This window comes from Gekko japonicus, unplaced genomic scaffold (assembly GCF_001447785.1).
Source record: "Gekko japonicus isolate JY-2015 unplaced genomic scaffold, Gekko_japonicus_V1.1 scaffold2046, whole genome shotgun sequence".
Taxonomy (NCBI): domain Eukaryota; kingdom Metazoa; phylum Chordata; class Lepidosauria; order Squamata; family Gekkonidae; genus Gekko; species Gekko japonicus.
In genome coordinates this window covers 6,709-18,851 of record NW_015173732.1, presented here as the reverse complement: position 1 = coordinate 18,851, position 12,143 = coordinate 6,709, and the positions used below count along the sequence as shown (strand labels likewise).

Sequence of the window (12,143 nt, the reverse complement as noted above, 5' to 3'; positions counted from 1 at the left end):
AAAGACCATGTCTACATTAGAACTTACTCCCAGACCAAAGACTGACGAATTTGCTAATGAAAACTCTGCCGATGGTTTGAGACCTAGGGGGAGCAAAGACTATTTTCCTAGAAACCCAGGGTTTGAAAAGGCCTTTCCCTTCCCTGAATTCTTAGAAGAACAGCTAGTTAAGGAATGGGCTAAACCCATGGCAAACAAACGTCCCCTCAACATTAAGAAACTTTATGCATTACCTAACTTTGCAGACAAACTTTTACAGGTTCCACCTGTGGACGCCCCGATTACAGCCCTGCAAACATCAGGGCTGCTGTCAGAAGAAGGCGAAGGTATGGTGCGCGATAGCCTAGATAGAAAGGCGGAGTTTGCCTTACGCAAAGCTCACGAGGCCACAGCTATGGCCATCAGAGCAACAGCCACCGCTACGGTAGTGGCCCGGGCCTCTATAGCCTGGTCCAAGAAAATGACTCAACTTATTCCTGAGGCTAATAAACACTTATCTGAAGGAGCAAATAGACTTCTGTTAGTGTCTTCTTTTTCAGCCAATGCCACGCTTGACGCTATGGTGTTTTCTTCCAGAGCATTAGCTTCCATGGTAGCAGCCAGGACACTGTGGTTACGTGCCTGGCAGGCGGATCTCTACGCAAAAGGCATCGTGGCAGCTTACCCCTTTCAAGGCAACCGCCTCTTCGGGGATTCCTTGGATAAAATCCTTGTAGAAACTAAGGATAAGAAAAGATCCATGGCTCCCAGCTGCCCGCCATGGGCAATTTTTCCTTTCGTGGATCAAGATCTTCCTACAGATCCAATAGAGATGGCAGACGACCCTTCTGGGGCACATCTAGACAAAGTTTCAGACGTAACCCTTTCCATGGCAGATCTGGAAGTTCCTTCCCTCCAAGAGACGATAAATCCGGAAGAGGGAACAAATCTTCCTCTGCATGACTGCGAAGCAGCGCCAGTGGGAGGACGTCTACTCAGGTTTCGTCAAGCCTGGGTGGAATCCAATGCAGATGCCTGGTCCAGGGAAATTGTGACAAACGAATACTCCATCGAATTCCGAACCAAACCCCCGGACCACTATGTCCTCTCTCCACTCATAACACATCAAGGCAAGCTGCAACGAACTATGGAGGTGGTACAACATCTGGCCAAAATTTTAGCCATAGAACCAGTTCCTCTTGAGCAAAGAAGCCAGGGAGTTTATTCAATCTTCTTCACAGTGCCCAAACGAAATGGCAGCTGGAGGGCGATATTGGACTTGAAATACCTAAACAAGTTCGTCCTCCTTCGACGCATGGAGACTCTTCGAACAATAGCAGAAGCTCTCCAACCGGGCGAATTCCTAACATCAATAGATCTTCAGGAGGCGTATCTACACATCCCGATATTCGCAGGGCACAGATGCTTCCTTCGATTCTGCGTTCAAGGCCAACACTGGCAATTCCGGGCCCTCCCGTTTGGCCTATCCACACGCCAAGAGTTTTTTCAAAAATGCTGATTCATCCAGTCGTTCTTCTGAGAGAACAAGGTGTCCATGTTCATCCTTACCTGGACGACCTCTTGATTCGCTCGGCCTCTCATCTACAGTCCTCTCAAGATACAGAGTCCACCGTCCAATGTCTTCAGTCCCACGGTTTCCTTGTGAACTTTCAAAAGAGCTGTCTTGTACCATCTCAGAAACTGGAACACTTAGGAGTACTCCTGGACACATCTCAAAACAAGATGTTTCTTTCCAGGGTCAAGGCAGAAATGATATGCAACCTTTCCAAGCAGGCCGTCAAGAGCCAACGAGTCTCACTCATGACACTGGCAAGACTGATGGGCCTCTTCATCTCTTGTATCGACACAGTTCCGTGGGCCCGTCTTCACTCGAGGCCTCTACAACAACTCCTACGACCTTTTCAATTCAAGATTCTGAGTCGCTCGGACGTCCCAGTAGACATCACTACTGCGGTAAGATCCAGTTTGATGTGGTGGACCAGATTGCCCAACCTCCTCAGAGGACGAACCTACTACGTGACACACTGGGAACAGATAATCACGGACGCAAGCTTGACGGGTTGGGGAGCACTCCACCTCGATGTCCCCTCTCAAGGTCTCTGGTCCTCTTCCGAGAGCAAACAACCCATCAATGTTCTGGGAAGTCATGTGTTGATCCGGGCGGCTCCAAGTCGACCCGCCTACGCATGGAAGCCAACCTACTTTTCTCGTGGGCGGAAATCAACCTTGCGTCCATCAGAGCCGAACACATCAAAGGTTCATTGAATACCCAAGCCGACTGGCTCAGCCGCTGCCAACTCCAGGAGGTGGAGTGGTCTCTCCGAAGAGACTTCTTCATATTGATTGTGGAGAAGTTCGGTCCTCCGGACGTGGATCTATTTGCCTCCCCGCTCAACTTCCAACTTCCCCATTATTTCAGTCGCTTTTACCATCGGGAGGCGGAAGGAACGGATGCCCTGACGTCCCCGTGGCCACCGGGTCTGATGTTTGCCTTTCCTCCCATTCCAGTCATACCGAGGTTACTCAGGAAACTCAAGGAACAGAAGGCAGAGACCATCCTCGTGGCTCCTCACTGGCCTCGGAGACCGTGGTTTTCAGAAATCCAGCGTCTCAAGATATGTCCTCATCTTACCATCCCGATAACCCCGGATATGCTTCGGCAAGGACCACTTTGGCACCCGGACCCGGGGTGGTTCCGTTTGACCGCATGGCGATTGAGCGGCGCGGACTTCTCGATTTAGGGTATCCAGAGAACGTAGCTTCCACGATTATGGCAGCTAGGCGCCCTTCCACCTGCAACATCTACAATTCCACATGGAAGGCTTTCGTGCGATGGGCAAGAAGGAAGTCTGTTGATCCTTTAAAGCCTCGTCTCAAGAGTATTCTCTCTTTTTTACAAGATGGACATGATTCGGGTCTTAAATCCTCTACCTTGAGGAGGCAGGTTGCGGCCTTGTCTACGGTTATTCCCACAATCAAGGGTGGGACTTTAGCTAGACATCCACACATCAAACGCTTTCTCAGGGGAGCACACTCCCTCGACCCACCGGTGAATCATAGATTTCCTACCTGGAAGCTCAACCTGGTACTTAATGCGCTAACTAAGCCTCCTTTCGAACCAGTCAAAGATATCTCCTTAAAGTGGCTTCGAATGAAAACGTTGTTTTTAGTAGCGATAACATCTGCCCGACGAGTATCTGAGCTGGGAGCGCTCTCTGCTAACCCTCATTTTTGCGTTTTTCACAGAGATAAGGTGGTCCTGTCTCCCGAACCTACATTTAGACCTAAGGTTAACTCTCAATTCCACAGATCCCAAGAGATCTGTTTACCATCATTCTGTCCAAATCCTGTACATCCAAGAGAATGGACGTGGCATACACTGGACGTCCGTCGTGTCCTGAAGGTTTTTCTACATAGGACTAAATCTTTCCGTAAATCTGAGTCGTTGTTCATCTCAATCTCTCCTCCCAACAAGGGATCCAAGATGTCCAGCTCCACAATCAGATCGACCCTCAAAGTGTGCATCGCTGAGGCGTACAAGGCACAGAAGATGGTTCCTCCGATGGGCATTACGGCTCACTCCGTCCATAGTGCCGCTACAAGCGCAGCCTTCTCTAACCGCGCGTCAGTAGAAGAAATATGTAAGGCTGCTACATGGTCCTCTGTAGCTACTTTCACAAAACACTACAGGATTGACTTGTTTAATTCAGCTGATGCGGCCTTCGACAGACGCGTCCTTCAGCAAGTGCTAACAGATTAGACGATGACCCTCCCATAATCTAAGGACACTGCTCTAGGAGGTCCCAGCAAGATGTCCTCCTCTCAGAGGGAGAACGTACCATTGGTACTTATCCGTGAAGGGTCCTTCTCCTCTGAGATGAAGGAGGACATCTTGGGCCCTCCCAAATCATCGTCTACTTCCTATTTTTTCCATATTTCACTTTACTTGTGTTGTGTGCCTCTTTGTGCATGCGGGTTGAATTTTCCTTCCTGTTCTCTTGTTTCCTGTCTACACGAGTTACGATGTTGATTGTTTTTATAGTTCTTTCCAGCGGTTTACTGCTTTTTGGAGTTCCTAACTGACTGGTGGGCGTTCCCTACCGAGAGGACAGGAAGTGAAGTTTTGTTCTTGCCTCCCTAAGGATAGGGTGGGAAGCACCCAGCAAGATGTCCTCCTTCATCTCAGAGGAGAAGGACCCTTCACGGGTAAGTACCAATGGTCCGTTTCTAACACATACACATTTCAAAATCAAACAACATGAAATTACTTAGGTTTACCAATAAGCATCATCCTGCCATGTAACATTTACACTGTTGACACAATATCAACACAGTGGTTCAGACATAAAGCCAAACCACTGATTGATATTACACAAGTGAGACTCAGGCTTCTGCACTTCTTCTTTACTTCTCCTCTATGTACATTGCAATTTCCTCTCTCAGTTTTCAAACCAAACCATAGTTGCTGTGGAGAAATGACCTCCACCCTACAATCCACCTTGATATTTTATTGTGGGGTTACACTCTACACATGCTCCAGAGGCTACAATGCTAGTCAAAGACTGGCAAAAGGAAAACTACAGGAGATGAGTCATCTCTTTCCCCATTTCAGAGTACTACAGCTCATAGTTATGGTGATGGATCTGGCTCAAGTAAGAACAAAAAGTTTAACACCTTATACCATGGTGGAACATCATACCTAAAGAGACTGGGAGAACCAAATGCTAAATAGTCATTTATTGCTCTTGAAGCCGAACAAACCCAGAAGGGGACAGACTCCCAAGTGGAGACTACAAATTTTCAGGACATGAGGAAGAAGATCTTTTATGCTCTCTTCCCCTGGCTCATCTTCCTTGGATCAGCACATGCCATGAAGGACTAATGCTTTATTTAGGGACTCTATCTTGTTCACATGCCATGGTACAATGGGGAGAAGTCCCAACTCTGAGAACTTAGGTAATGACGGGCTTTTAAATGTTGCAACTTCAAGATTTACTGGGGGAGGGGTGGGAAGTGCCATCAAGTCGCAGCTGACTTATGATGACCCTGGAGGGTTTTCAAGGCAAAAGACTATAAAGGTAGTTTGCCATAGCCTGCCTCTGCACAGCTACTCTGGCCTTCCTTGGCGGTCTCTTATCCAAGTACTAACCAGTAGTTAGTTCTAACCAGGACTGACCCTACTTAGTTTCTAAGATCTGATGAGATTAGGCTAGTCTGGGACATCCATGTCAGGGCCAAGATTTACTAGTCTATCCTAATTAAACATTGCTTAGGATAATCATGTTTTCACCTTTTCTTTGTATTCTTACTTAGCGTGATGCTTGAACAGACCATAAGTACTCTTTATTTTTGTTTACTGAACTTTCTCATATTTGGAATGCTCTAAGCCTGATCTCTGTAAACACACCACACCTATTTGATCTTGTTAACACAGGGAGAGGCAGCATGTGAGCTCATCATTCCTTGAGCACAATAGCACAAAAATTGCAAATATGTGTTTGATCATCTCCATGCTAGCTAGTACAAGCAGAGTAGGAGATGCAGCACCAAGGCACAGCCTCTACACAGTAATGCAGATGCAGAGTGCCAGATGTGCAAATCCATCTAGCATAAGACACTCTCAGATTTTCTGGCGATAGCAGTTAGTACCCAATAAGCATCCCCTGAAAGTAAGGGAAACTTGTGGCATAGATGAGTGGAGACCATGTGAACTGAACCAATATTAAAACTTGTCATAAAATGGAGACATGAACAATTTTTCATCACAAAAGTCTGTATCACAGAAATATAACAGCTGCTTCACACATTAGGGAAATTAATAGCACTGTATGTACTATGATGTTCACAGCAATGCAAAACCTATATGTCTCTTTTTCTCAACTCTCTTGTTTGAACTTCATGAACATGCTACAGGGATTGTGGATCAATTATGAATATTCATGGCAGGTACATGCTACTTATGTGATTAACCCAGTTGACCTCCTGATCCACAATACTATCTTGCAGTTACCACAGCACAATAGCTCTCAGTAGCAATTCCAATACTTCTTACTAATACTTACATTCCTCCTTTCACTTTCATGGAACCTACAGATTTGAGCAGCAATTTTTTCATCTGTGACCCTTCTTCTTGATTTCCTTCCTTGGGAAGAGCTGCTAAGTCTGTATCAAGTTCTATGTGATTTCCTTCAAAGAAAGGCTTCTCATAAACGATCACCTTTAGCAAAACAGAGATGCAATAACAGTTTTACATATATGTATGTTGTGTTCACATGCATTATCTCAGTTGCTTACAACAGGCCCATAAGACATCAGAATTATCAGAATGCATACTGGGGACTGATGCCGAGAACAGAAATGTATAAGAAAATCCAGTGAATCAACTGGAATGTTATGTCAACACACCTCTAGCTCATGCACCTTCCCCTTTACATGCTCTAATTCATTCATTTTTTACAGAAAAACTACGGTTTTAGCTTTTTTCTCTCCCAATCAGAACTGGAAACGATAATCAAACTCTGATTTCCAAATCTGAATTGGGAGATAAGCATGAACCACAGTGTCTGAATTAGATACAACAGCAAATTCTAATTTGCCACAAAATAGGAAGTCAGGCAGGGATTTGGAGTGAGCAAGAAGAAGAACAAGGTGCAAGCCTAGATATCTGCCCAAAGCTAATTTGAGTTAACACCAAACCATGATTTGGAGCTACCTCTGAACTGAGCCAATGGTGAGTTCAAGGGTGAGATTTAAGCCAGAGACTATCATGTTATCAAGATGAGTTTTAGTGTGCTATTTGGCAGCGAAATCATATTCTGTAAACCTTGAAATGAAATTAAATATGCAACTTTATGCATACATTTCAGCACATAGTTAAGCACACATCCTAGTTCACCTTGATTCAATGGTGTTATCTCTGGAAAAGTATTATACATTTTAACTAGAACATCAATATGTAGTATCAATGAACAAACAATAAACAGCCACCTCATGCTGGGGAGACATGTTTGGTGGGATACAAGTATAAAATATGAAGAGCTAAAATAGATGTTTAATAATAAGTATTGTCAGTTCCGTGGGAGATGTTCATCTTGCAGCAGTGAGCAACTACAGAACAGCATTATCATGTATAAATACAGATCATGGTTATCATGTTGCATACTGATTAAACAGAACTATTACTATTTTACCTTGGGGTTTTCCGTACATTCAACCTTACGTCCACCCTACAAAAATTAGGAGGGAAAAGATTAGTGAAAGATAATTTCCATTTAACTTCATTTTTGTTACGCAAGCTAGTAGCATGATTCAAAAGTTACTATTCTAAACACTTCCTGAAGTCCAAAATTAAAAATTAGGAAGCTGTTGAATAAAAATGGAAATACTTGTTTTCAGTGCAGCAGAGGCAGAACTTTACTAGAAATATTAAACACAAAACTACATTGGGGTGAATCCTGTCCCCATCATACTACTCCACTGAGCAACCTTCTGCAGTCTAAGGAGCCTCCCTCCAACTTAAGTAGCTCTTCCATTGAAAGCCACTGTGGTATAGTGGTTAACAGTGTTGCGCTAGGACAGGGGTGGCAAAACCTGCTTAATGTAAGAGCCACATAGAATAAATGTCAGATGTTTGAGAGCCGCAAGACATGAACAAATATCACACACACATTTTTATTGAATAATATGCTATTTTGCTTTTTATTAACATTAAAAACAAAAGGGGTAAAAACAGGTATTGATAATAATATTTATTTGTCCAATTATATTTGCTTGATAATTATACTTATTTGTCTAAGAAAGAGAGAAAGAGAGAGAAAGCAAGAAAAACAAAGAAAGGGGGAGGGGGGGAGGGGAAGGAAGGAAGGAAGGAAATAGAAGGGGAGGGAGGGAGGGAGAGGTGGAAAGAAAACAACTTTAACTTTTAAATGCGTCCTCCAAGCCCCCCACCCCCACACCAGTTGGCTTGGCTTGGAGAAAGGATTTAAAGAGACAAATGCCTTCTTCAAGCTGGCAGGGGGGGGATTTGAGAATGCATTTAAAGTTTAAGTTGCTCTCTTTCTCTGCTGTCCCCCACCTCAAGCCTACCTAGGGAGGGGAACACTGGCTGGGGAAGGGAAGATCAGTCGGGGAGGCATGCCTCCCCTTCACTTCCCCAGCCACCCTGCTGGGAGCTGCACAATATGTGTGAAAGAGCTGCATGTGGCTCCCAAGCCACAGTTTGGCTAGCCCTGCGCTAGGATCTCATGCCATAGAAGCTTGCTGTATGACCTTGGGCCAGTTGTTCTCTCTTCACCTAATCTATATCACAGGATTCTCATGAGGATAAAATGGAGGACAGAAGAATGATGTAAGAAAGGCAGGGTATACATACATACATACATACATACATACATACATACATACATAAGATCTCCTTCAGCTGGAAGATAGCTCTTTGAAGGGTGCTTTGTCTGACCATATTTGTTTTGACTCATCTTTGCCAACAGATTATAAACATTAATTATCAAGTAAATATCAAGTTTTATATAAAGTGCCATGTCACAGGGACAATTTTTTTTACCAAATTGAGTTCTGCTCTAATTTTTAAGGAAATCAGAAGAGCTAAACCTGCTGAAGGCCCACCATTTTTATTACCTTGTTCAGCTAGGATTGAATTTGTGCAAAATTAGAAACTACCAAGTCATCTAAAAGCCAAGAATTGTGTCAGCCTTATGAGTAATATCAAGGAATTCCAGATTTCCCTTATTTGAACACTGTCCAGCAATATTCTAAAAAAAAAAAAGCAAAACTTTTACTTTCCCTGTCATTTAGTCATTGAAATGTTTCAACTCCAATAAGTGCTTCTGGTTGACTATTGAGCACACAGGGATTTGATTTTATAGGAACCAAAGGCAACTGTGGTTTTTGTTCAAAACCATCTTTCACTATGAGACTCTCCTAATACATGAGTGTGACGACCTTGCTCATTCACACAAATTGCCTACCGCCTTCCACCATAGGCATAAACTACAGGGGGGCACTTGGGGGCCTGGGCCTCCCAATTTTTTTCTGGGGAGAGGCTGAGTGTCCCCCGGGCAACCAGTGCCAGGCAATATTGAGTTTAAAAGTTTCCCCTGTGGGTTTTTCCTCTTGGCTAGAAAGAAGGAAGTCAGGTTCACCTTCTTAGAAATGCTAATTGAGCTAGCAGGATAGACAATGGGATGATTAAACATCCCCCCTCCCCCCTCTCTTCTCCAAGCATGTATGCTAGAGAGTCTTTAGGAAGACAGATCTCTGGAGACAGGAAAAGCTGAGCGAGGAAAGAGATTTGATAACATTCCTTGCAACAGGAAGAGAAGGTCTGTTGTGGCTGGATCCATCAGGTTTTTGGTTGTCTCTTTGCACGCTCTAGGACAGGGGTGTCAAACATGTGGCCCGGGGGCTGGATCAGGCCCCTGGATGGCTTCTATCAGCCCCACAGTGGGGTCTGTCTTCTGCTTCTTCTTCCAGTTCTGCTGCTGCTGCTTCATTGTAGGTTGGCAGCTTACAGATATACACCTGAACAGCATACTCAAGATTGCAACAGCACAGATATTTTGATGCAATAATTCAGAGCAAGAGGTGTCAATGATCAGATACTGTTAAATAAACAAAATATTGCAAGAGTGCTAATGTTTTAAGCATGTTTTTATTTAAAGTAAAAAAAACCTTTGTGTCCTTTATAAAGTTTATATCTCCGCTACCTGGCATTACATTTTATGACACACATGGCCCGGCCCAACAAGGTCTCATTTATGTCAGATCCGGCCCTCATAACAAATGCATTTGACACCCCTGCTTGTTCATGTTAATAACTAAGGTTAAACCTTAGTTAATAACTAAGGTTTTTGAAATCCAAAACATGTCAATCCTTGAATATGTTTGGTGTCTGTCGGAAAAGAAAGTATAGTTCTTAATCCTAGCTGTCTTCACCCACTTTCAATGTAGCAATAGTCAGATTGTGAACCCCCTTGTTGGGCCCAACATACTTGCTGGGCTCCAATTTACATTTGGGTAAAAAGTGAATCTTTATTTTATTTTACTTGGGTCTATATATCCTTGATTGAGAACAATTGTTTTTTTCATGGTGGGGGGAGGCTGCTTCAACCACTCCTAAGCTCTTCTTTCAATTTCCATTTCATTTTTAAATGGTAAACCCATCAGCATGAACAAGATTGGGGGGACATGCAGATCAGAAGCCGTTAAAAATTTCCTTTTTCCTGTGTGCCGCCCAGAGAGAACATTGGCAAGGAATGTGCACTCTGTACATGTTCATGCTCTTCATTTTGCTGTTAATTAAAATGGTGTGGTACAGTTTCAAAGGGGCAACTAATTGGAATTACAGGATTGCCCACTGGAAACAATGGGAGATGCTTGAAGGCCCACTTGAGATAATGGGAGCCAGGAATGCTAATTGACTTGCATGGGCTCCACTGAAATATATTGCAGCACAAAAAAAGTTGCAAATAAAATGTGGAATGGATTTCCATTAAGGTATTTGGGCCCAGATAGGCTACTCTGGGAGTGGAATGATGGCCCCCAGAGTGAAAGAGAGTCCCTAGGATTAGAATTTGTGCTCTGGGACTAGAATGACGGCCCCAGAGTGGAATTACGGTCCCTAGGAAGAGAATCTGTGCTCTGGTACTGCAATGACAGCCCCAGAGTGGAATGACAATCCCTAGCAATAGAATCTGTGCTCTGAGACTGGAATGACAGGTCACAGTGTCGGATGACAGGATAGCCCATGGGAATAGGCTCAGTGCTCTGGGACTAGAATGACAGCCCCTGGGATAGCAGAGATGTTCTGGGACTGGAATGACAGCCCTCAAAATGGAATGATAGTCCGAGAACACTTCTGCAACTCCCAGTTTGAAGTAAAATTACTGCTACTCTGAACTCTGTACATTACTCAGAAATTGAGTGCACAGCAACTCTTTGGAATTCTGCCCTGGCTCACAGACTTCAGCCATGTATTTATCAAACAAAGACATATGTGATGCCATAATTTAGTAAATTTCAGTACAAAGTCACCCTGCAAAGTCATTCCTGCAAATGAACATCCAGGAAAACTTTTAAAATGTTCTCCTACAGGCTTTTCTGTGTTGGCTTCCTTACTGTCAAATCTGTGACAATTTGTTTGTCCTATGTACATAGTATGTATATTTGCAGATTTTAAAGTGACTATTCTAAAAGTGAATTTTAAAAAAGGACACAGCAGGAGACTGCTGAGATACCACTATAACCACTGGCCAACTCCCACCTTTTCCTACCCTATGGGCATGGTTAGGGGGGTTCCCATGGGTTCCCAGGCACCACTTCCTAAATCCCACATGGCTCTGCCTCTACAGATAGTGACAATGGCCTGTGATGTCACTGGCTCCTCCCTATTATGTCCTTCAGCCCCAGTCCCCTCCCCCGGGAAATTGTAAAGTCTATGCCCCTGCCCTCCACAACCTCCCTCCCACAGGTTCAGGGTTACTGGTAGGAAAGACAGTCACACTTCACCATGCATCTCACCTCTTTTAAAATATATAGCAAGCCATGACCATTTCACATACCAAGTCCTCCCTCTTACTTACAGAGACACCGAGGAATTTCACATTACCCTTTTTAACCCGTTTTGAAGTCGTTTTTGATTCGTCGTGGAGTAAACCAGTATAGGGCTGCCATTTCACACATGGCTTTCCCCTTCTGGTAAAGAGCTGGATCTGAAGCGGTTTGCCATTTCAGACTCCACTTCTTTTTCCCCGCCGTTTTTCGCCCGCGCGGGCGATCTCCAGCTTTTTTTTTTAACGCTCGCTTTAGAGCGCTATAGTGCTATAACAAAACACTCCAGGCATTCCAATGGACTTGATATAATGCTGTTGCATTATAGCGTTATACCGTTATAGCGCTATAAAGTGAACGCACAGAGACCACTAATAGATAATGGCAAAGAAATTAGGATACTGAGGGATATTCCATGGAGATTGCGGGAGAAGAGGAAACTCTATGGAAAATTAGTAAACTCGATAAAGAGGAAAGGAATTAAATTCAAATGGTTAACCCCGGAAGGTATCTCCTTTACCTATAAAGATAGATGGCACAAAATAAACTCAGTCTTCAAAATGGAAGATTTCATAAGA

The 12,143-nt window shown here is 43.9% G+C and overlaps 1 protein-coding gene across 1 annotated transcript in view; it reads right to left on the bottom strand.

Moving 5' to 3' along the window:
* Positions 1-12,143, bottom strand: part of LOC107120664 (absent in melanoma 1 protein-like) — a gene marked incomplete at its 5' end in the record, with an annotated part of 38,970 nt that overhangs the window by 21,297 nt on the left and 5,530 nt on the right. The window contains 2 exons of the mRNA XM_015423422.1: positions 6,063-6,217; positions 7,191-7,226. Coding sequence (XP_015278908.1) covers positions 6,063-6,217; positions 7,191-7,226 — 191 coding nt within the window. The remainder of the gene's footprint in view (positions 1-6,062; positions 6,218-7,190; positions 7,227-12,143) is intronic.